This window comes from Impatiens glandulifera, chromosome 1, assembly GCF_907164915.1.
Source record: "Impatiens glandulifera chromosome 1, dImpGla2.1, whole genome shotgun sequence".
NCBI lineage: Eukaryota > Viridiplantae > Streptophyta > Magnoliopsida > Ericales > Balsaminaceae > Impatiens > Impatiens glandulifera.
The window spans coordinates 91368135-91392680 of record NC_061862.1 but is presented as its reverse complement, the minus strand read 5'-3'; the positions used below and the strand labels follow the sequence as shown (position 1 = coordinate 91392680).

The following is a 24546-nucleotide window of genomic DNA, read 5'->3' as shown; positions in this document are numbered from 1 at the left end:
TTAACTTTTATGATTTGAAGTATTTTCGGGAAATTTGATGAGGTGACCCTAATGATCAACGCATAATAAAAATTGCGCAAATGACCATTTTCTAGTTTTCAGACGAAAATACCTCCGTCGCGCCATACGCGACGGAACTCCAATTCGTCGAGTGTGCCGTCGTGAGACGCGACCGTCATCGCGACGAATTAGAGTTCCGTCGCGTCACACAATGCAACATCTTCGTTATAACACAGGAGAAGTGGTCATTTCTACAAGTTTTATTGAACACTGCTCATTTCCCCAAATAAAAACTTTATTAAGGAATTTTCATCAAAAATTTCCCGTGTCTTCTTGTTAATTGACTCAAGATATATTAAATAATTTATGCAAAATTACTTTTAAATTAAAATATTTTATTTTATATATATAAAAAAAGCACTTACCTATAATCCTTCTAATTAAATAATATACTCGGACAAAAGAAAAAGAAAAAAAAAGTTTGAGAAGGTTGACGTTGGATATGTCCGTTAGAACTTAGAAGGGCCCAAATCTCAACTTGTAGTAGAATCCGCGTATTTTTCTCTACGCTCCTGAAAGCTAGCTAGCACAGCAGGAGGAACTGAAATTCTCTCTCTCGATCAAAATACTCGTTGAAGAATTTCAGGAATCGATCTTCTTTTTGCATTGCTTAACAAGGTACGATCGACAATTAGGGTTTTCATTTCTGCGCATTGGACTAATTCGAGTGTTAACAAGGGAGTGAAGCTTCAACTTTTACTATTCTGGCTGGGTGTTTTCTTCCGTCGAAGCATTAGCTGGTTTGAATCAGCCTCCTCCAAGACAAGATGCTGAAAATATTTGCCAAAAAACCTTCTGCTAAAGGTTCGGCCTTCGATCCTCTTCTTTATTGAATTATCCTTGCGCGATCAATTGATCCAGATTATTACTCATTGCTATAGTTGTTTAATTGGGATTTGGTACGTTTTGATCACAGAGGCACTTAGAGAGAGTAAAAGAGAAATGGCGAATGCCACCAGAGGTAAAATAGACTGATGATCACCATCAATTAATTGATCACGAATTGATTCTAAAAGAATTTAATGTATCTTAAACATGATATGAGCCAATATTAGCTAGAATTTCTTCATGTCTGATTCCTTTATTTTCAGGTATTGAGAAAGAAATTACAGCTTTACAAATGGAAGTAAGTTGTGATCTTTTCTCTAAATGATTTCTGTTAGTTTTGTGATTCTTGTTTTAAACTCTACCTTATTTTACCATTGGGACAGGAAAAGAAACTCGTTGCTGAGATCAAAAGAACTGCAAAAACAGGAAATGAGGTAGAACCCATGTCTGCATTGTTGATTTATGTCAAAATTTATCCAGATTCAGATACAAAAGTGTTTTCAAATAGATCCCGTTTATGACACATATTGAGAAATTCATTGACGGTTGTTCTACTAGATTTGGATCCAGATTCAGAAACAAAAGTGTTTCCTGGTTTATGTAATTCATTCTTTGAAGCTTTACCTACACAGGATCTTGGCTATTGGCAACAACTTTCTTTTGAAAGATAGCGTTAGTTTCTTGTATAACCTTTCTTCAACACGCAGGCTGCAACTAAAATTCTAGCACGCCAATTAGTCAGGCTTAGACAACAAATTGCAAAGTTACAAGGTAGTCGAGCTCAAGTAAGAGGTATAGCTACTCAGACACAGGTAAATTATTATTATCCACTGTTTATTTTTATTATGGTTATATGAATTGATTTAAATGGTTTTATTCGATAACTTTTGTCCTAATTTGTTTTGTAGGCAATGTCAGCTCAATCATCAGTTGCAGCTGGAATGAAAGGAGCCACTAAAGCCATGGCAGCAATGAACAAGGTTGTAAAAATCTGGACTCGTAAACTTTTGAAATGTCATTTCATAATAATATGATTCGAATAAATTATCTGTTTTTTTTACAGCAAATGGAACCGGCTAAACAGACAAAAGCGATAAGGGAATTCCAGAAGCAATCTGCACAAATGGATATGACTGTAAGTTGACGTTTATTTGATTTTCATTCTAGTACAGGCCAGTTAATTGCATTTAGATTCAGTTTTTCATCACTGTGTTGGGAAAATGCAGACAGAAATGATGTCGGATGCCATAGATGATGTTCTTGATAACGATGAGGCGGAAGATGAAACAGATGAGCTGACAAACCAGGTTAGAACTATTTTGAAGTTTTTTCTTTGTTTTGAAATCCTGACCAAAGTCGTCGTTCAAATGTTCTTATCATTTAATATTTTAACTTTATTTTGCAGGTGCTAGATGAAATTGGTGTTGATGTTGCTTCACAGGTGGGTAATATCAAGTTAAATAATAATAATTTTCACTGTGATGGGATATTTTTCTCGAATATTTGTGGATCTAACTATGGTTATTTGCAGTTATCATCTGCTCCGAAAGGAAAAATAGCTGGGAAGAAGACTGAGGATGTTAGCACCACCAGGTTAGTAAATTGCTTAATCTTTTTTTTGGTTGACAAGTTAAATTGATGTCATAGTTGGTTTTTAAATTGTTTGAATTTAAAAAGCTAATACGACTCACTCAAAGATATGCCCCCAACTTCAATTGAATCACATAATATTATTACTCCTTTCTATACAGATCGAACATTGACGATCTAGAGGAGCGTTTGGCAGCTCTGAGAAATCCATGAATACGAAGAATGGTAATGGAGAATGTTTATTTCCGCAAAAAAGAAGGGAAAAAAAGGGTTCATCTTTATTTTTACTTTTTTTTTTTAAATGTTTTTGCATTTATAATCTTACACTCTTACAAAATACAAACTATTGCGAAGATCATAATAGTTTGCTTGATGGTACCAAAGTGTTAAAATGATAATTACTATTCTTTCTGTATAATGTTGTATGAATATGGTAAATTTATCATTTTTAATATTAAATTATATTTATATATCTTATCTAAATAACCAATATACAAAATGATAGAAGAAAAAAAGTGTAATAACTGTACAAATGTATGTAACTTGGAACTTAGAAGACTGGTTACAAATTCTAAAACTTTCCCCTAAAAGTAAATTATATATTTTCAGTCTTTCATTTAGTTTCTTTACACCATTAGAATCTGTAAATGTTTTAAAAAATATATTATTTTATCACAATTATCGTCCTAATCATAATTAAAGGAAAAGTTTTTTTATTTAATATGAAATTTTGTAATGACAATTTTTGCCGAATGATATTTTTCTAAGAATTGTTTGCCACTTTGATAAAACTGATACCAAAAGGCTTGAACTTATATATTAAATACTTAAAAAAATTAAATATTTACTTAAATTCTTCAGCATTCAAGAGTATTCATTTTTTTAAAAAAAATTACTTTAGAAAGCTATCCCAATTCCCAACTGTCATGTTTTTTTTTTGTAACATGTCGGATGATACATCCTACCCACAAATGCATTTTGTCAAATGGTATATCTGCCCAACTATTATAAAATTTGGAAAATTTGTACATTTTAAAACAATTTTATCACCTAATTTTTTAAAAAATTGTATTAGGTATTCAGTGTTAGATTTAGCACATTCCAAAAGAAATTATGTATACAAACTCTTTGGTTATATATACAATATTTATTCTTATTTTTCAATATAAAACATCAAAATAGTTCAATTTATACACGCTAATCCTCATTTGGTTGAATTAAATCATCAATCACATGTCAATTATGTGTAATATTTGAGAGAACTAAGATAGTTTAAGATATATTTTTTTAAAAGAGTAACAAAAATTTGAAGGAATATTGTAAGGATTTATTTTTATTTTGGTAAGGAATGAGGTCTCATTCAATTAGTGGAATTAAAATTTGAAAAATATATCTTATTAGATTTTTAATACACTCATCTTCGTACTAAAATTCTTACTCTTTTTTAAAATGATCTAATTCTCACTCAAAAAAATATTTTAAGTTACAACAAAATCACAGTTCAAATTTAATTTTTATTAAATCATATTTCAATTTGATTATTTAAATAACTCAACTCAGACATATTTTACTTACTACTTCTTTTATCACATCACTCAATTTTTAATCAAAACATTAAAATATCCTTTATTTTAAAAAACATATTATTATATATTAATACCTTAATTTTTTTAACCAAAAAAATATTTACTCCTTACAATCACCTAATTGTTCAAATAACATGAATGAGTACAATCCAAACAATCCCGGACTTACTAACTTTATATAATTTTATTATTAACAATAATATATGATTTATTAATATACAATCAATGTAAACAAATTGTCCTTGACTAGTATCATCGTTCTCGCCTAAAATATAAAAATGTTTCACTAAAATTAAAATGAAAGAGTCTTACAATAAACCGCCCTAATATGGCTTGCCCGGTATATTTCATTTCATATTAGTTTTATTACTTTTTAAAATCATAAAAAAATCACAATTAAAATCATGATAATAAGATTTTAAAATGGTTTAAACCGATTATATCAATACAATAAGCCTAAAAACACAATCTATATATTTGTGGCCCAATATAAAATTTTAACATATATAGCTAAACTAATTTGATTCACACTTAAAATATATCAGTTAATAATTACGTACAAAGAATTTGACAAATATACCAACTTAAATTTCTATATTTTATTTAATAAAAAAATAATTTGAAATTGTTATTATTATAGTATTTTTGTACTTAACTTTGTTTATTTAGTTGTTTTAAAATTAATTTAAAATAGTGAAATATGAATTATTAAATGTAAAGATTAGATATCTAAATACTTCTCAAACCAACATATCGAATATATGGACTTGATATAACCGAATCCTCGGTTACTCATAAGTGCGACCACTCTCCATCCCCATTTTGCCATACCTAAATTAGGTGCAAAGAAAACCAAAACCTAAAATGTAAACCTAAATCCTCTAGCATGGCTTAATACTTTCAATAAAAAAGACTGTCACTATACAATTTCCACCCAAATTTTTCATGACCAAAGATTTGGGAAGGTACTTTTTTCTAGGTATAAATATATCAATACAAACATGGGCTTGATTTTGTTAATAGGAAAAGTAGATATAGCTTGAATGAATACAAAAAAACAAACAAACATACCAATTTCAATTCCATGTAAATCAAACCAGGCTTGTGGTAGCAAGATGATCCATCCCAAGAAACTTCAAGAAAAGCATTATTTCTCAGCTTAAGGGTTTGTTCATGCAACTTCCTCTGATAGTATACTTTGGAAGCAGCCTGCATCTTCATTACAAAAATAAAAAATAAAAAAAATTCCCCGCCTTTGAAAGTGCTGCATATAAAAAAAAAATACAAAGAATGGTCATTTCAACATATAACTGAGATTAATTTTAACCACTAACCAATCAATAAGGTTATTCAAACATAAACAAAAATATCCTCAATATATAAAAAAAAAAAAAAAAAAAAAAAGTAATTGTATATATAACCTAGGGCCTTGTAATCCATTACAATTCAAATCACTAAAATACCCTTTACTTAAACTTTTACAGCATTTTCAAATAATAAATACAAAGGTTAACCCCAAAAAAATTTCATCAAACAATTTTTTTTTCAGATAACCCTACATCAACCAAGCTACTAATTTTCAATAACCTTCATAAAAAATAATTATTTGGAAATAACCACTTCTTTGTTTAAATAACCCTAGATAAACATAGGCATAAAAATATTTTGTACTTGTGTTTATTAAGATAAGAAGGCAATAAGAGTAAAAGGAGGACATAAAAGATGAAAGGCTTGCAAAAAAGAAAAAGATATTGCATAAATAGTGATACCTTTGAAGTGGGGCAATGATTGTTCATTATTTCTTCAATGAGAGGAGCTCGAAACTGTGAAGTGGGTTGGTGTCTTGAGAGCTTTTTAAGATTGATGTACGTGGTGGTGGGAAGGCGGTTGATTTGGACTCAGACCCTATATGGGTTCTGTTTGCAGTAGTTGATGTCAGCCGGCTGCTAGTCCCCCCTGTAGTAGATGTCAGCCTGCTCGAACGCATTTCACTCGTTTCGCCTGACATGGCACGTCTCCCACTTGAGATAGCTCGTTTCGATGAGTTTCCATTTCGAGAACTGTAGCCTCTTTCCGAATCAGGTTCCTGCGATTAGGGATCTTGTAAATGCTTTTGTCGTTGTGCAACGCTAACACGTAAACATGTTATGTAGACGAATAATTCTGGAATATTTGTTTCTTCAAGACATAATAATATCAATTACTAAGGGTATTTGATCATTTTACTCAAATAATCCACTTTCTCATCAAACTAAGGAGAGATGTCAACTTAGTGGACTGGTCTTTACTAGTACATAGAGGAGGGTCCCTACTCCCTAATATGTTTCAGAATTGGCTACTTTGGAAATAGTGTAGCATAGATAGTGAATTCTGATCATGTGAGAAGATTAATTTTTTTATGCATTATTTAGTGTTTTTTCAAGTTGTGTTCAAGCTTTTGTTTGAATTATAGTCGAACTTTTCTTTAGTTTTTTCTGTGTTGGAAGCAGCCTCGCTGTTTCCCCCGAAAAAAAAAAAAAGTTCTTCATCACTAGTCCCAAGTTTCTTAAAAGATTTGGAGTCAATACCCAACTTTGAAAATAAATAAAATCTCATTATCAAGAATATTAGTACTTCTTTGGTATTGGAAAATAATAACATGAAGGCCAAGAAATAATACCACATCCTTGGATGAAGGTACATCCTCAGAATTCATGTGTCTTGAATGATCGCCATGGCGACCAAAAGTAGGAGGGTTCCGTCTAGCCAATGCTTCAACAGCTCCTGAGAATTTGTCTTTAATTTCTTTCCCGGCAGAATACAACATGCAAAATATGTTAGATGAGTAAATCATCAAGGAATGAGTTGTAAGAAACACACCAAATCTTTAGTTCTTGTAGAAAGCTGCCCACACTGTTTTCAACTTTTTAAAAGGGGGGAAATTCATTTAAGCATTCGAAATAAAGATCACCACTTAATCAAAATACCAAATTTCAGTGCTTTATAAAGATCATACCTAATGCCTTGTCTGGTTTTTCAGCTGATGGTCCTGAGTTTAGACCTGAATTCCCAGCTAGATTCTGAGAAGGGAGAATTAATTTAAGAAGAGAGATAGAGAGAAATGTAATGTTTAAACTCCATAAATAAAGAGCATTGTTTTGCCAACATTACTGACCCGTCCTTTGGAACTAGCACCTATTTGGGGATATTTCAATATGGTCCAATCAAAAATATAGTCAAACTGATAACCTGCAGAAATATTAACAATATCCAAATCAATACACCATTTCAGATGTTCAATCCATTGTTACTATGCTAAAATATATTTGTTAAGATTTATTGGTTATTTACTTGTTATATTTGCTAGTCATGTTTCCGGTTTATTACCTGTTGTAACTTGGTCCATGTTTTTATGAAAACAAGAATTTTCCCTAGGAGGCTAGTATAGCATCATACCATCATCAACTCTTTAAGTTCAGGAACATTACCAGTTGAGTTACCCTGTGTGAGTAACTTGACCCTTGTTTTAATTCCAAATAACTCACTATCTAATCAACAATCACATTGTTCAAATAACCAACCAAAATAACCATTATTAAAAAATAATTTATTTATATATATATATATATATATATATATATATATATATATTCGTAAGGTCTTTTTACCCAAATAACCTGATCTTTTATAATCTACATCAAGCAAGGTTATTTGAAAATAATAACTTGGTTGTTCAAATAAACCCAGATCAAACAAGGCCTTGGTTGTTACATATTAATGGAATGCAACTTTGAACAAATATATATAAATGATGCATGCACATGGACAGATTCCTTCGGCTAAACCTTTAAAGGAAGATCAAAGAGTAATTTACTTACAAGTATAACATGATATTTAAGAATGGCTTACTCAAATGTGAGATATGAAAAGCACTATCACTTACCTTCTCGAATAAACAAATCACGGAAAAGCCTTTTCAGATATGAATAGTCTGGTTTGTCTTCAAATTTAAGTGATCGGCAATATTGGAAGTATGATGTGAACTCCGTAGGGTATGATTTGCATAGCACCTGTCAACATACTTTTGTTAAAGACAAACTCAATGATTTAGGACATTAAAGTAGTAGTAAAATTGTAACGATAAAATCGCTCCCTTCCCTCCAAAAAGGAAAGCGGAAGATTGATTTTAAACGTCTCTCAAGGGGTTTTAGAGTCACCAACTAGTTTTAAAACAAAAACAATGAATATGTTTACAAGTTTTTACTCAGTTCAGGAGTGGTTCTGCGAAATCAGAGACTCGGTCAAATCAGAAATTTTGAAAGTGTACAGCTAATCATTTAAGCATGGGATTAAATGCTCACATCATGGAAAATGACAGTTTCAACTATGCAGGTCAATGGTGAAAAAGCTTGAATATGGGGAAAAATAATTTCTAGATGCTTCCAATTTCAACACCCAATTTGCAATCAATTTTCAAAACTATAAAGGCGGACCTGTATAGGTGTCATCATCTTCTTTTCACTAATCTTGTCGTATTTCTGCTTCTTGTTGCCAGCTCTTAGTCCCTGCCAAGGAAGACTAATGCAAAACAAAAATCAAATTACAAATTACAACCAACAACAAAATGTTCGCAAACATTGATAAATAGAGAGTGCCCGCATTTAAAGTAAGCCCAACCTTCCTCTTAAGAAATACATAAGCACGAAACCAAGAGATTCAAGGTCATCCCTCCTGCTTTGTTCTGCCAGATATATTTAGCTTGTCAGATTAAATATACATCAACATGTATCCGAATTTATTTCAGTTTTGGATATTATTGAAGTGAACAATTTCATTGAACTCACCAATACCAAGATGAGTGTTAACACTAGCATAACGTGCAGTGCCAGTGAGATTCTTGTTTTCCCTGCAAAACATACTTTTATAAGAAGCTTACCATATTGATGACAGTTAAATAAAAGAGGTCAATGAAGAACAACAAGGTCAACAAAGGTAATTTTGTTCTTAAAATTAAAAAGAATAACTTGTAGTTAAAGAAATGGCTCATATTGTAAACCTCTCACATATAGGGATCCACAAAATATCTGTTAAGGAGACTCAAGTGTTCTGAGACAAAAAAGGAAAATTAAACAAAGAAAGAAATGGCTTCTAAACGTAAGTGGCAGGCAGGGTTAAGAGTAATGGGTTTTCATTTGAAAATATCATTTATGTCAGATATCTCATTACGGTGTATATCCAAACGGAGTCACATTTAGAAAACTTAACACAGATTCATTAATTTACTGAGCCTATTTGGAAATTGGTATATGTTGTCACGATCTTTGTCACAATCTAATTGGAAAATCGTCAAAACTAAAACTGAAAGTGATTTTTTTTCATTTGGTACAAGTGTTTAATGGAACATGATCCAAATTATAATGTGATTTTTGCTTCATTTGGTATAAAAATATTTTATGGATCATTGTGAGTTTATACATACTCACATACATAACAAATATAGATTTGACCAAAACAGCTCATTGACAATTTCTCTACCATATCCGGATCCAAATTCAAAAATCAAAGTGCTTTCAAATGGGGTCAATTTATAAAGAACTTCATTTACACCTAAATGGGCTATCTAGCTTTGAAGTCTTTGAGAAGAGGGGGAAGGCTGTTTTCTGCCTGATAAAACAAGACGTACCTGTATGGTATATGTTTATGTGTTTGAAGATCCCTGTACTTTTTTGCAAGGCCAAAATCAATTACGTATACCTGTGACACAGACAATAACCGTAAAATGACAAGACAACAATAAGCATCTCCCTTCAAGAATATAATCTTCCAATATCATAGAGATCTATCTGTACACATACTTTTGATAAAGATAAATAAATACATATGAAACCAAGGCTTTGTTCGGATTGGGGTTTTCAAAAAACCTAGAGGGAGAAAAAATTAATAATGGTCGATGATTTTGATGAGTTAATGATTATTTTTTAGTAAAAAGACTTAAAGAGTATTAATATATATATAAATAAAATAAAAAATAATAATTTAAAATAGAAGGTATTTTAGTATTTTGGTTAATGAAACGAGCGATATGATTGTTGAGAAATGATTGATTGAAAATTTGATTTTGTTTGGGTTTTTATAATAACGTAAAGAGAACAAGGCCTAGTTTATAAAGGAAAATAGTGGGGGCAAGGCAATGATGATTAATAATAATAAAAGAAATAAATATACATGAAACCAAGTTTTTGAATTTGGTGAGAGATGTCCAAAGTATCTAATATAATCTGAAAAGCACAAAGTTTAAGTTATCCAATAATATAACTATATAAGATCCAAGCCAGTAAACGTGCATTAATGAATTTCATAAGTCTCAATGAAACAAAGTCTAATAAATATAATAGTACAACTAATCATTCAAAATCAAACTTCATACCTACACATTACCAAAAGAAAAGGAAAATGTCACTAGAAACTAAAACTGAATATATGGAAAATAACCTGATTCGCTTTGCGGCCTAAGCCCATCAAGAAGTTGTCAGGTTTTATATCGCGATGAAGAAATCCCCTTGAATGCACATATTCAACTCTGTTAATCTACAAATATGAAGACAATATGTGTAACATATTACTAGGAAGGTCAAAATTAAACATGTTAATTTAATAATCAAAATTTAATTTCTATGTACTCACTAGTTGATCTGCAAGCATCAAAACTGATTTCAAAGATAATTTCCTGTCGCAATAGTTGAATAGGTCTTCCAAGCTCGGCCCAAGAAGATCAATAACCATGATATTATATTCGCTTTCCACTCCATACCACTTGAGGCTAGGAACACCAGCTTCATGTAAGTAAAAAATCAGATTACTTTAAGACTTAGTCAGATTTCTTCTTATTGACTTATAAAGAAGTAAATTTACTTACTCCCCCCTTGGAGAATCATATAAATTTTGGACTCATAGTGGAGTTGAGGGTGCTTGGTCTTTACAGATTCCTGATAAAACAAATAGCATATGTCAGAAATGTCTGTAGGCAGCATTTCAAAGCAACAAGCCTAAACTGCAAAAGGGGTAAGATTTTCTTCTTTAAGATCGATCAAATGCAGAGCAGCCCATATGAATTGACTCAAGAAACAACCTAAAGAAGAGACATGATAGATACCAGCTTAATACCCACTTCTTCTCCTGTTTGTATGTTGACAGCTACATATAATGATTACAAATTAGACCAAATTTCCAAAAAAAAAAAAAAAAAAAAAAAAAAACTGTTGAAAAGGAATATCAATGTAAAAGAACAAGTATTCCACTTGAAGTTTACCTAGATAAAGCTCTCCAAATGATCCACTCCCTATTTTCCTTCCAAGCTTGAACTTTCCTCCAATAACATGATCCATTATCTTGAATCTCTTTTTTAGCTTTTATCGTTAAGAAGCTATCGTACTAAGTTCCCCCTAGATCAGGAATTATTGGAATAAAAGTAAAACCCACCAAACTCAACAACCCCTCAGCCTAATGAAGAAAAAACTCTACAGGGATCAAGTAGATAAGTTGCAGAGATGGAAAATGATCCAAGCTAATAACAAATAAACTATATTTACAATCTTAATAAAACAACTGTAATTCCCAGGACATCAAGAAGGAGAATTATTCATCGACACTTGTATAATCGGCCGTCTCATACAGATGCGCGTTGAATTAGCAGCGATGGAATGGAAAACGACAAGCGTTTGTTATTACGATTGGAAATAGAAAACGAAAACCGATTCCTTGAGATCGGATTGATAGGTTACGTAATTCGTTAGAGGAAGAGATCAAATTGAAAAGGGAATAAATACTCCGTTTCAACCAGAAGAGATCAAATTGAGAAGAAGAATGATGAGGAAGGAAGGAAGGAAGGAAGGGGTTGAAAGAGCGAGGTTGTGGCCTCTGCGTAATGCCTATGGCAAAGGGTAAACAAGGCAGGTGGCTATTTCTTGATTTTATTGCCTATGGGGAGATAAAAGGGTAAACGGGTTGGGTCACTAATGTGTAGTGGACGAAACCGTTCCGATTTCTCAAATTCCATTTAAATGGGAAATTTGAGGAAATGACCCCAAAATAGGGCCAAATAGCCGATGGTGCGGGCCCAAGATTTTTATAGCGCTGGTGACCCCCAAACATTTTTCTGCCGAAAATACCCCCGTTGCGTCACGCACCCTCCCGTTGCGTGACGCACCTGAGGGCATTGTGAAAAGTCCACAATGCCCTTACTATATAAGGAAAAAAATATCAGTTCTTTTCATTCTTTCTTTCTTCTTCTCTTTCTTCACTTCCCTTCTCCTCCTTCTCTCTAAAAAACCCAACCACCGACCGACGAAGACGACGGCTGAATCCTCTCTTCCTTCACCATGTCTCTTTCTGCTGCTACAGGTATTCTTCTCCTTCTTCATTTATCGCTTGGATTGCTTTGGTTGTTAGGCTGTAGTGATTAGGGAATGAGCAGGTGGAATGCCACCGTCGCGGCGGAAACCGGGTGCGTAACGCAGTTGCGTCACGTAGTTGCGTAACGCAGTTGCGTCACGTAGTTGCGTTACGCAGATGCGTAACGCACCCCAGACCATTTATAACTATTACTTGCATTTCATTGTTACGGTGTCTCTCGATTGATACTATAATTTTTTCAATTGCAGCTGAAGTATTTGCTGACGTATTTGTTGTGTACAATGGAGAGTGGCAAATTGCAGCCAATGGTACCAGGTCTTTCTCTGCACAATCATGCAAAACCATGGATATACCTCAATGTACTACATTTGCTCAATTAGTTGATACAATCTATGAGACGATTAACGTGCAAAAGTCTGCATATGATTTAGTGATTAAAGTCATGTATGATCCTTCTGCAAAACTTCCCCCTGTTGTTATTGAGGGAGATAAAGATGTGGGCATGTATTTATCACGGTTGATATCGGGTCGAAGTTCGTCGTCTTCGTCACCACTTTGTGTCTCATTAGTAGAGAAGTACCCAAGTCAAGATACTACACTACCAATCATTACTCAAAAAAGTATACCCGGCGTAGTTTCTCGAGTTGTTTCTCAACAGATTTTATTTGAAAGTGATAATGAAGGAGGAGGAGAAGAAGATGAACGGGCTCATCATGAACTGATTAATCATGAACGCGTTATTGACTTTAATTATGAACGGGTTAGTGATTTCCAAGCTACTACTAGTCCTGCATCAGCAGTTGCACGCACGCCGCACCGGTCAATACCTACACCAATGGGTACACCATCTAGTGCAAGAGCAATGGGTACACCATCTAGTGCAAGAGCGTCAATGGGTACACCATCTAGTGCAAGAGCGTCAATGGGTACACCATCTAGTGCAAGAGCGTCAATGGGTACACCATCTAGTGCAAGAGCGTCAATGGGTACACCATCGACAGACCCTACAGACGTATCACCGACAGACCCTTCATTTGCATTGGCGTTAACTAGTGAAACCGTATTGGAAGTCGGTACGTTATTTGATACTAAAAAAGAACTTCAACTGACGCTATATAAATATGCGATGACTTATCATTTTGAATTCAAAGTGAAAAAGTCTCGAAAACATCTTTGGTTTGTGAAATGTATGGATGAGACATGCAAGTGGAGCTTACGTGCTGTGAAAGGTAAGTTTTCCGAGATGTTTGAGATTCGGAAATTCAATCGACAACACTCATGCTCAGTTTTGTCGAGGCCGGAAAAAAAAATGCAAACACCGGCATGGGTTATTGGGCAGTGCATGAAGGGTAAGTACATGGACCATCACCATAACCACTTGCCTAAAAAAATAATTGAAGACATGCAGTCAGATTATGGGATGTTTTTGACTTATAATAAGGCTTGGAGGGCAAGGGAAACGGCTTTAACGGCGGTGCGAGGAACGGTAGAGGATTCCTATGGAAAATTGCCTTCATACCTATACATGTTGGAGAAGAATAATCCGGGTACCATAACAGATATTCAGACAGACGAGCACGGGCACTTCAAATATATGTTCATGTCTCTAGGCCTCTCAATTAGGGGTTTCAAAGCCTTCTGTCGTCCCGTATTGTGTGTTGATGCAAGTTTTCTCAAGCACAAGGTGGGAGGTCAACTATTGGTGGCTGTTGCATTGGATGCCAATGAGCAACTGTATCCTGTTGCATTTGGCGTTGTTGATTCAGAGAATAATAACTCGTGGACTTATTTCATGCAAAAACTTAGAGAAGCAATTGGATTAGTTGATGATCTCGTCTTCGTATCCGATAGACACCCAAGTATAGCCAATGCCTTGTGTGCTGTTTTTCCAGAAGCAGACCACGGTGCGTGCACATATCACATAAAGATGAATATTAATGCCAAATTCAAAACTGATAATTGTCATGTCGAGTTTGATTTGGCTTCTCGTGCGTACACTATCCCCCAATTTAATCGGTTTTTTGACAAGATCAGGGTTAAAGATCATAGGATTGCTGCCTATTTGGAAGAGATTGGGTTTCAAAGATGGAGTAGAGCATATTTCCCCGGTAAACGATACAATCAACTCACAAGCAATTATGCAGAGAGTTTGAATAGTCAGTGCAGGGAAGCCAGAAAGTATCCAATTTCAGCAATGCTTGAGTTTTTAAGAACAACATTACAAGGGTGGTTTAATGATAGAAGAGAAAAAGTGTCCAACCACCAAGAATTTTTATCTCCAACGTATGAAAAGTTATTATGTGATGGTTTTGAGAAAGCAAGATTCTATACCGTATCATCCCTTAACCGATTTGAGTTGTATGTGCATGATAATGAGGCACATTATAAAGTCAATTTGAAGGACAAGGACTGCACTTGTAGGGTATTTGAAGTCTCCGGTCTTCCTTGTACACATGCACTGGCTGCTGCCCGTCACAGGAATGTGGTTCCTTACGACTTATGCTCAAGGTATTTAATCGTTTTGAACTTATTTATTTAACCTATTTTTAATCGTTTTATTTTCCTTCTCATAGGTATTATACAACTGTATCTTGGTTGAATGCATATGCGGAGACATGTTATCCGGTTGGTGATGAAGAGAATTGGGATCTTCCCGATATTATCAAACAACGCGTGTGTCTAAAACCACCTGTGAAGGTTAAGAAAGGTCGGCCACAAACTAAACGTAGGACATCCCAAGGTGAGGTCCGTAAGGTCCCGAGACGATGCAGTTCATGTGGAGGTCTAGGACATAATAGAGCAACATGCAAAGCAGTGATGCCTGCACCGTCTACCGCAAGAGCAAGAGCATCATCTCAGCAGCATGAGCCCTCATCATCTCAGCAGCATGAGCCCTCATCATCTCAGCAGCATGTGCCCTCATCATCTCAGCAGAATGAGCCATCATCATCTCAACTGTACGAGCCCTCATCTCAGCTCTACGAGCCATCAACTCAATCTTACGAGCCATTAGCTTAGAATGAACTTGTTAGTGTTGTGTTGTGGTGTTAATGTTGTTTTTCTAGACTTATTACCAAATGTCTTGTGTGGAGGTGTTAATGTTGTTTTTGCATCAAGGATTCAAGATTCAAGGATTCAGTAAAGTGTATTGTATTGTTAATGGTGTTAATGTTGTTTTCTGGTATTTTCTGGTGAATGTAATACAGGGACAGGGTTTTTCTACCAAGTGTTTTTCTAGACGCAGCTGCTTGACGCAGCTGCTTGACGAAACTGCTTGACGCAGCTGCTTGACGCAGCTGCTTGACGAAACTGCTTGACGCAGCTGCTTGACGAAACTGCTTGACGCAGCTGCTTGACGAAACTGCTTGACGAAACATGGTTTACATTAGTGCAGAACCTATTACATTAGACATGATTTATATAACTGTGTACTTCAGGCATTTAATTAATTACAACAACATATATATCATAAACAACATTTTATATCATTAAATCAACCATATTACAAAGGTTTGAGATTAACATTAATAACCCCAAATTTGATATCAGTACAGTACAAAAGTTTCATAAATAACCTATGGATCTACAATACCATGAAATAACCTCACTGCCCACTTTTCTCTCCAAGCTTTCATCTCATTTGAGGTCACTTCTGATAGATTCAGACCTGCAGTCAAGTACTCAATATACATAAGTACAAATACACCACAATCTCCACTCTTTGTTGCTTTGGGAACTTCTGACTCTGGACGTCTTGTGTATGGCAAAACGGAATCAGGGTTGAGCATTGGAAATCGTTGTTTATCTTCAAGAGGCAATGCCTTGTCAAATATAACCGGAATCATTTGGCACATCGGTAGCACAAACTCATCAAGATTAGCATAACATCCAGGATCGCAGTCATATACGTCTACGCGCCATTGCTGTAGACGGACAACACAAAGTACCCAGTGGACGTCTTTGATGTTCAAAGGAATATATATATCATCGCATACTTTCCAACTATTCCTATACTTGCTTTCATCGCCCAAGAAGTATTCGAAAAAGTTGTCAATGTCAAACTCAATACGACTTTTGTTAAACGCAGCGTACTCAGCAGTGAACCTGGTGTGGAGCCAACAATCTCCAATAAAGAAGTTCTTCTTATATGTCTTTGGATATACCCAAGCTCTTCTTCTCAGAATGAAGCAACCTGCATCGATTTCCTACACAAGAGAAACACATTTAAAATACAATCTGCAAATCTAAAATTATTCTAACATAAATATTACTTACATCATCAGTCAGCCAGGTGAACCTTTTTAGCATTCTGCGAAATAATGCCTTATCACCTAATATAGTATGGAGCTCAATTTTGTTGTTGTCAGTGTTTGGATCTTTAAGCCATGTTTGCAATTGATGAAGAAGTTGATCGTCATATTTTAGAAGTGGATTGACGGTGATAGGATCTTTCAACTTGGGCTGTTTCAGATTGGGGTCGGTGAAATCTGGATCATTCTTCGGCCTCCTATTCCTTCGCGTGACCAATACGACTTTCTTAGGAAGAGGAGGAGGAGTATTCACTATTTCCAGTTCATCTTCGTCATTTTGGTCTTTCTTCTTCCCAACCTTCTTCTTAAAAGTCTTTTGAATCGGTTTTCTCTTCACTTCTTCTTTCTTCTCCACTTCTTCTTCAATCTCCCCTTCTTCTTTCTTCTCCCCTTCTTCTTTCTTCTCCACTTCTTCTTTCTTCTCCCCTTCTTCTTTCTTCTCCCCTTCTTCAACAACGACCTCTTTCTCGACAACGGCCTCTTTCTCGACAACAGCCTCAACATTCTCTATCGGTTGAACAGCCTCAACATCCTCTTTCTCCCCTGGTAATTCAACATTGTCTTGCTCCAATTCAACATTATTAACCTTCTCATTCTCCTTTTGCTCCTCTTCTTCATCGAGAATGTCATTCAGACCAATGGCATTCTCATCTTCTTCGTCACGAATGTCAATCTGCTTTTCTTCCTCTTCTTCAACACGAATATGATTCTGCTTTTCTTCCTCTTCATTGTCACGATTGTCATTCAGACCGATGTCATTCTCCTTCTGCTCCTACTACAAAAGTGAAAAGAATTTAAATTAAGGATGCGTCAAGCAGCTGCGTCAAGCAAGCAGCTGCGTCAAGCAGCCGCGTCAAATACATAAAGTAGTAAAAAACAGAAAGCTCTAACATAATTACCTGGTTGGTGACATGGCTGGCGAACTGGCTGCTTAAACTGAGAATCATCTTTTCAAACCTCGTAAAGTAGATTTGTTGATTCAATTTGATGTCTCTTATGTCTCTCTTGATTTCTTCGACATCTTTCTTTATCTCCTCGACATCCTTCTTTATCACTTCGGCATCCTTTATCTGAACATGAGATGCCGGTGCAGGTTCACGTGGAGGTGATGATGGAGGTGTTGAAGTTGCGGATGGGGGAGTCATGTTACGCAGGCTACGACGCTTGATGGCTGCTTTGCTGGGGGGGGATATATCATCATATTCAACATTCCTCTTCCTCTTGGAAGGTTGGACAGTAGTAGGTTCTTCATCAACATCTTCATCATCATCATCTTCAGCAACATCTTCATCAGCCTTTCTCTTTTTTCCCCCATCAGTAACTCCCTCAAACAAATCATCGTATGAATTGTTAATGTGTTCAAAATCCTCCCCACTGTACAAACTCGTCTCCTCGGAGGACTCTTGCATCTTAGAAAACACAGCGCTGTTAAAGGCAGATTGCATCTCCTGAAATGTATTCTTCCTTTTCGATTGATACAACAGTATCCTTGGGCGAAAAGGGCCATCAACGTCTTTCCTTGTGGCGAATTTAGGGACCAAGTTTTGAATGATCTCATAGCTCCACACTTGTAGTGCTAGTACAAACCCATACACGTTATAAGCAAAGGAATTAGTAACTCCACTCCCTTTCCTGGACATATATACGGACCTGTGGTGTTTCATGTCCTGGTCAAGACCCCTCATGGTGAATCTAAAGGACACCTTCCCCCATGGAAATCGGAGGAAGTCTTCAACATCTTCAACCATATGGATGATTTTGAGATTTAAAAGCCGTTTTGGGTCATATGAGAAGAGGTACTGGTTAATCAAGCAGATCAACCCGATCTTCCATGCATCTTCCTTATCGGTGCATTTCATGAATATAGATTCCAAATCCATCATTCGAATTGACGTATTCCTTTTGAAATATTTTATCAGCAAGGGTGGACAACCTCGGCATTCATCTTTGTATTCAGGCAATCTGTCGAAGTTGAGGCCTGTAATCAATGCGTACTCTTTCAGACCAAAAGTATATTCCTCCCCATTAAAGTTGAAAATCATCCTATTCAAATTGGCCTTCACCTTCCGAACCAGCAACTGATGTAAAATGGTCCCTGAGAACAACAAGTCTGGGACTCCTCTCAATAAATACTGAAATTGAGAATTTAGAGCCCTCTCCATAAGACCCAGCGCTTCAAACCTATCAGATACTTTTTTCAAGGCTAGGACAGATTTCAATGAAATCCTACCAGGAAAATCATGAACCGTGAAGTCTGCCATCTACAAAAGGGAAAAGAAAAACAACAATGTTTGAGAAAACATTTCACAACAAATATAAACAAACGAGAAGAAAAGCAACCGACAAAATAGCTAGAAACAACTGTCAGATGCGTCAAGCAGCTGCTTGACGCAGCTGCTTGACGCAGCTGCTTGACGCAGCTGCTTGACGCAACCCAACCCATAAACCGTGCATGAACCATTTGAAATCAAGAAGCATCCTACCCTAATTCCTAACATAAAACATGCATGAACCGTTTGAAAGCAGGAAGCAACCTACCCTAAAACCCTAACATAAAACATGCATGAACTTTTTGAAAGCAAGAAGCAACCCTAAAAACATAACATAAAACATGCATGAAGCATTTGCAAGCAAGAAGCAACCAACCCTAAAACCCTAACATAAACCATGAATGAACCATTTGCAAACAAGAAGCAACCAACCCTAAAACCTAACATGAACATAAACAAACATAACTAAAACTAACCTCAAGAAGTCAATGAATGAACGAGAAGATGAAGACGAAGACGAGCAGGAAGAGACGTCGAGGCAGGTGCGTCGTCGAGGCAGGTGCGTCGTCGGGTGCGAGAGAGAGAGAGAGAGCATGAATAGTGGTCGAGGCTTATTTGGGTTTTTATATAAAATAAAAATAAATGTGACGCATCGTCTCCTACTTGACGCATCCGAGTTGACGCATCGGAGTTGACGCATCCGAGTTGACGCATCCGAGTTGACGCATCCTACTTGACGCATCCGAGTTGACGCATCCATCTTGACGCATCCGAGTTGACGCATCCATCTTGACGCATCCATCTTGACGCATCCATGTTGACGCATCCATCTTGACGCATCCATCTTGACGCATCCAACGTGACGCATCCATCTTGACGCATCCAACGTGACGCATCCTACCAAACAAACAATCTGCATTCAACGAATCAGTAAAGGAATCAGCGAATCAATGAGGAACAAACAAACACGAAACAAACAATAACGAAATAAACACAAAATATAGTGGAATGGCCGAATGAAATGTCAATTTGTTCGAAATCCTCAGCCCTGTGCAAACTCGTCTCCATTGGATGTTCTTCGAAGCTATAGGCCGTTGAATATGGTGCCATGGTCGACGGTGCCTCTTCGATTCGTTCTTCATCGCTGAGAAAGAAGAGAAAATCTTCTCCGCCACCATTAGGGTTTCACGGCGGAGAAGACGGGAAGAAAGGGGCTGGATGAGAGAGAAACTGAAACGAAAATGAAAAAAAATTAAGCCTTTATAGGGTTCGGGGTGCGTCACGCACCTGGAGGGTGCGTGACGCATGGGTAAAATGGTCATTAAAAAATTTGGGGGTCACCAGCGCTATAAAAATCTTGGGCCCGCACCATCGGCTATTTGGCCCTATTTTGGGGTCATTTCCTCAAATTTCCCCATTTAAATAACTTCTTTGTATTTGAAATATATATTTTTTTATTGTGAGCAAGACACTAGGGTAATACACAACAATAGATACATGTAGATACTCAATGCTCAGGTTGGGTATTTTAAATCGGGGTCGAGAATGAGAATGGTAAAAAGTTACCCAATCAAGTTTGGGGTCGGGATAAGAAGTGTGTCAAACTCAAATCGAAATCTGATAACCGATTATATTAATATTAATAAAATCGGGTATCATTCATATTTTTCTCAATAGATAGTAACTAACTAAAATTACTAGAGTATACCTCTCTCCTTTATGATTTGCATGCGCCGATAAGGAAGGGAATAATTCAAACCTTAATGATATATATATATATTGAAATATCTACTTTTGAATGAAAGACATTTTTCACTCGTTTAGTAAAGTCTTCTGTCAAGGGAGCATTTGCCTTCCGAGGAATCCAACCCCGTAACTTAATGAAGTGGACTGGATAGACCACACTGAAAATAAATGCAAGCAGGGATGGCTGCGAAGCCTGTATTGGGGAGGAGGTGAAGCAAGAAACAAGAGATATGTCATACCTTTCAAGCTAGCATAGATAGCAGTGGGAGACCAAACAAATCTTAATAGCGTTCAGTAACGCTAAAGTACGGTTTTGGTAAGCCTGATCTAAACCGGAAGAGAAATGGTGAATCGTCTCGCGTTCCTGTAAAGGGGAAGGCTCTCGGCGCCTTCCTTTCGCTGCGCATCTTGGGCTAATGAGACGACGATTACAATATCGCAATTCGATCAGGCCACTGGGAGGATTTTCAATTCAATAAGAAAGTTTCAAACGTAGAGTTCGCGACGACTTCGAGCGAACTCCACTTTTGTGCCGAAAAAGACTTCAAATAATATGTTCTAAGTAAGCGCCTGCGTTTAGTAAACGATATGACTTTTATTGCTTGAACAAAATGATGAGAGATCCTTAATTACTGATATCGAGAAAGTAAGGACGCTATGAAACTTTGCTTTAGTTTCTAGATGAGCCATGCAAGTGAGAAGCGTATTCACTGAGAATATGTCCTTGAGGGCTCCAACCAAAGAATACGAGCTTCCTGGGTACGGATTGAAGCTATAAAGAGGGTCTTGCCAACAATCTTCTGTTACATATTCTCGAAGACATCTCAATTCCCATAAAGGACCAAAATTTTGCGGAGAATGAAGTCGGGGGCGAGATGGGCAATTGATGGGTTACAAATTCGACCCATTCCGGATCTTAGTAGTAGAGGGAAAAATAACTAACTTTTTTATTTTTTTATGTTATTGGTGTGACTTTTCAAAATTTTAATCATTATAATAAATATATCATTTATTATACTTACGCAACACAACACAACACATTTCACACATTAACTAAAATATTTAAAATCTCATCACTATTCATCATCACATTTTTTAATAACAAATGTTATTTCTCTCCTCTCATTTTTCATCTTCAATTTCCTCTCCTCATTCTTATTTTAACATATTTCTCTCTAATTTTTCAACATTATTCTTTTTAGTTTTTTCAACATTTATTGTCTCTAGTTTCTTCTTCCATTCTAATAACAACAATGTTATTATATATTTTTCAACCACGACAACAATATAAGTATGAGTAAATAATGTTTCTATTTTTTATATCATTAGTTTTAAAGTTATATTTTTTTTATTTTTTAACATTTAAAATCTTATGAACATTTAATCGAGTAATGGGTTAACTGACAAATCGAGAATAGAGATATAAATAGAGATACCCGTCGAGTTCAGGGTCACGTAACTAAATGAAAATTGAGTTCAAAAATAGGTACTTCACTACCCGCCGGATAGAACACCCGTTGTCATCTCTACAATCTATACAACCATTTAAGCCCCTCCCACTTACCGTCCCTAAATAAAAAAAAATATTTTATCATATTTGAAACTAAAACCTTATAAAAAAAAATTATTATCACATTTAACTAGTTAAAATACTTAAATTAAATATAATATAAAATTATTAATATTTTTAATATATAAGTTAAAAAATAATAAATAAAGAAAAAGAATAGGGCTTCTTTCAATGGTTAATTTCCGAATCTATTCTATAAACAAGTTGAAAGTCCAAGCCCAATTTAGAGTCTAGACCATAATTTTTTTTTTATAAAATAATATAATGGTTCTCCATTAACATTACAATTTAACAATACAATTGCTTCCACTATTATTTATTTGAAATGTTTGTTTAAGGCTAGTTTTATTCTTTTATTTGATCGGTGTTTGACTGAAATGAGACATAAATTATATTTGTAACACTATTAAAAATATATAAATATAAAATATTATCAAAATATTTATTTATCTATTTTAGTATATTATAAGATTTGTATATTTATGAAGATATGACTCTTTAATTCAGAAAAAACCCTAATGAGGGAAAAGTTCTGGAGATTTTCGGCGAGAATTTTTTAACGACGGAATCTTGAATTTTTCTTTAAATACGTGCACATTCTCATATTCAATCAAGAATCGTGTCAGAATCAAGATCGTCGGCACGTTCGACACGGTCGACACGTTCGGCACAATTGCTCGGTCGTGCGATTCAATTGATTTGGTAGCCGGTTACGAGAAACGTGGTCGGAGTAAAGATCGTCGGCACGTTTGGCACGATCGACATGATAAGTACGTCAGACACATTCAACACATCGGGGAAAAATCGTATAGGGTTTGAATAAGGTCGTTTCAACTTTCAAGATTGTTGTTCTGACTTTAATCCCCTGTTCTGAATTCTTATTGGAATATGGGTAAAAAGAAAAACAACAAGGCCAAAAAAGTGCAGGACTTTGTTCTTAAAGGAGTCAATGCCAAAGAAGTGCAGGACTTTGTTCTTAAAGGAGTCAAAGAAACTGCAGAGAAGGAAATTAACAAAATAATTGAAGAAGTTATTAACGAAAAAGTGCAGAAAATCAGCAAAGACCCAAATCTCAATTGTTGCCCAAAAGCCTTTGGAAAATAATGCAGGGATCAAGGAGAATAAAGAAGGAGTTTAGATATTAGGGTATAATCAAAGGCCAATTTATTTGGACTAAAAAACCAAATCACCAATGCATGCTAAAAAGAAGAGATTGTACTTAGTAAGGAGAAAATACAAAACACAACAGTCCATCTTAAGATTCACTATCTCCAAGACTAGAATTTACTCAAGAAGGATGAATATGAAATGATAGTAAAATGGTCTGTTGCAACAATGAGGGAGTTAATGAATGCTCCTAAATCGAAGACTTCTACTATCAGAAGTAATTCTACATGGAAAATAAATAAAGTTTGGAAAAATAACATTGAGATAAAAGACTGAAAATCATGCATACAAAGGAAAAATCTACTTGGACAATTTACAGACAAAAATGGAGGTACTAAATTCTCCTTTTGAATTTAAATTTCTTACTATAGTAAAAAAAAATTGTGTTAGGGAATGAGAAAATGTAGTGGTTGATAACTACATAAGAAAGAATAGAGTTTCCTTCATAGTCACTAAAGATGCACTTATGAAGCAATTGGAGGAAAAAAGATTGGAGAAAATTTCAGCAAATGTACATGATCTCTACTTTCTGAAATTTAAGAAGAGATCAAATTTGGATGAAATTCTGAAAAATGAGCATACATATATTGGATCTAACTGCATGAAGTTGGAAAGATGGTCTGAAGATTTGAACCTATTAAGCAAGCCTAAAAAACAACTTAGATATGGTTCAAACTTTGGAATATCCCTACACAAATGTATTCTATAGAAGTCCTTAGTCATTTTGCAGGTTTATTGGGTACACCATTATACATGGACTCAATTACTGAAGGAAGAGAGCACCAATCATTTGTTATAATTAGCATTGAGGTGCATCCTAGAAGCACACTACTGAAGAGTATGACAGTAGTAGACAGAAAATGAAAACTTACTATCATGGAAATCACTTATAAGTGGAGGCCATACATATGCACTTTCTACAATACCTTCCAACATGTAAGCCCAAATTGTAATTTGGCTAAGGAAGAAGATCAGAAATTCATAAAGGCTAGAAAGTAAAGATGCAGAAAAATGAAACAGATGTGCTT

The 24546-nt window shown here is 35.3% G+C and overlaps 2 protein-coding genes across 6 annotated transcripts; one reads left to right on the top strand and one right to left on the bottom strand.

The window, feature by feature from the left end:
- Positions 1-510: 510 nt before the first annotated feature.
- LOC124922233 (vacuolar protein sorting-associated protein 2 homolog 3-like) lies at positions 511-2738 on the top strand. The gene is made up of 11 exons (XM_047462967.1): positions 511-864; positions 977-1021; positions 1152-1186; positions 1272-1322; positions 1596-1700; positions 1797-1868; positions 1952-2023; positions 2115-2195; positions 2294-2329; positions 2420-2481; positions 2640-2738. Exons 1-11 carry the CDS (start codon positions 828-830, stop codon positions 2689-2691), a joined length of 648 nt encoding a protein of 215 aa, XP_047318923.1. The 5' UTR covers positions 511-827; the 3' UTR covers positions 2692-2738.
- Positions 2739-4986: 2248 nt separating this feature from the next.
- Positions 4987-11981, bottom strand: LOC124919282 (casein kinase I-like). 5 transcript variants are annotated; one of them, XM_047459496.1, is made up of 15 exons: positions 11353-11981; positions 11197-11237; positions 10960-11029; positions 10728-10876; positions 10536-10631; positions 9727-9797; positions 8888-8949; positions 8721-8784; positions 8537-8621; positions 7987-8113; positions 7219-7292; positions 7060-7123; positions 6724-6839; positions 5834-6150; positions 4987-5328 (listed from the first exon to the last, which is right to left on the bottom strand). In XM_047459496.1, the coding sequence occupies exons 1-14, from the start codon at positions 11426-11428 to the stop codon at positions 5860-5862; spliced, it is 1386 nt and encodes a 461-aa protein (XP_047315452.1). In that variant the 5' UTR covers positions 11429-11981; the 3' UTR covers positions 4987-5328; positions 5834-5859. The 5 variants fall into 5 exon arrangements, with proteins under 5 accessions (XP_047315452.1, XP_047315453.1, XP_047315450.1 ...); XM_047459497.1 differs by having other exon boundaries at positions 6724-6827; XM_047459494.1 differs by having other exon boundaries at positions 4987-5279; positions 6724-6855; positions 7061-7123.
- Between the last annotated feature and the right edge of the window lie 12565 nt (positions 11982-24546).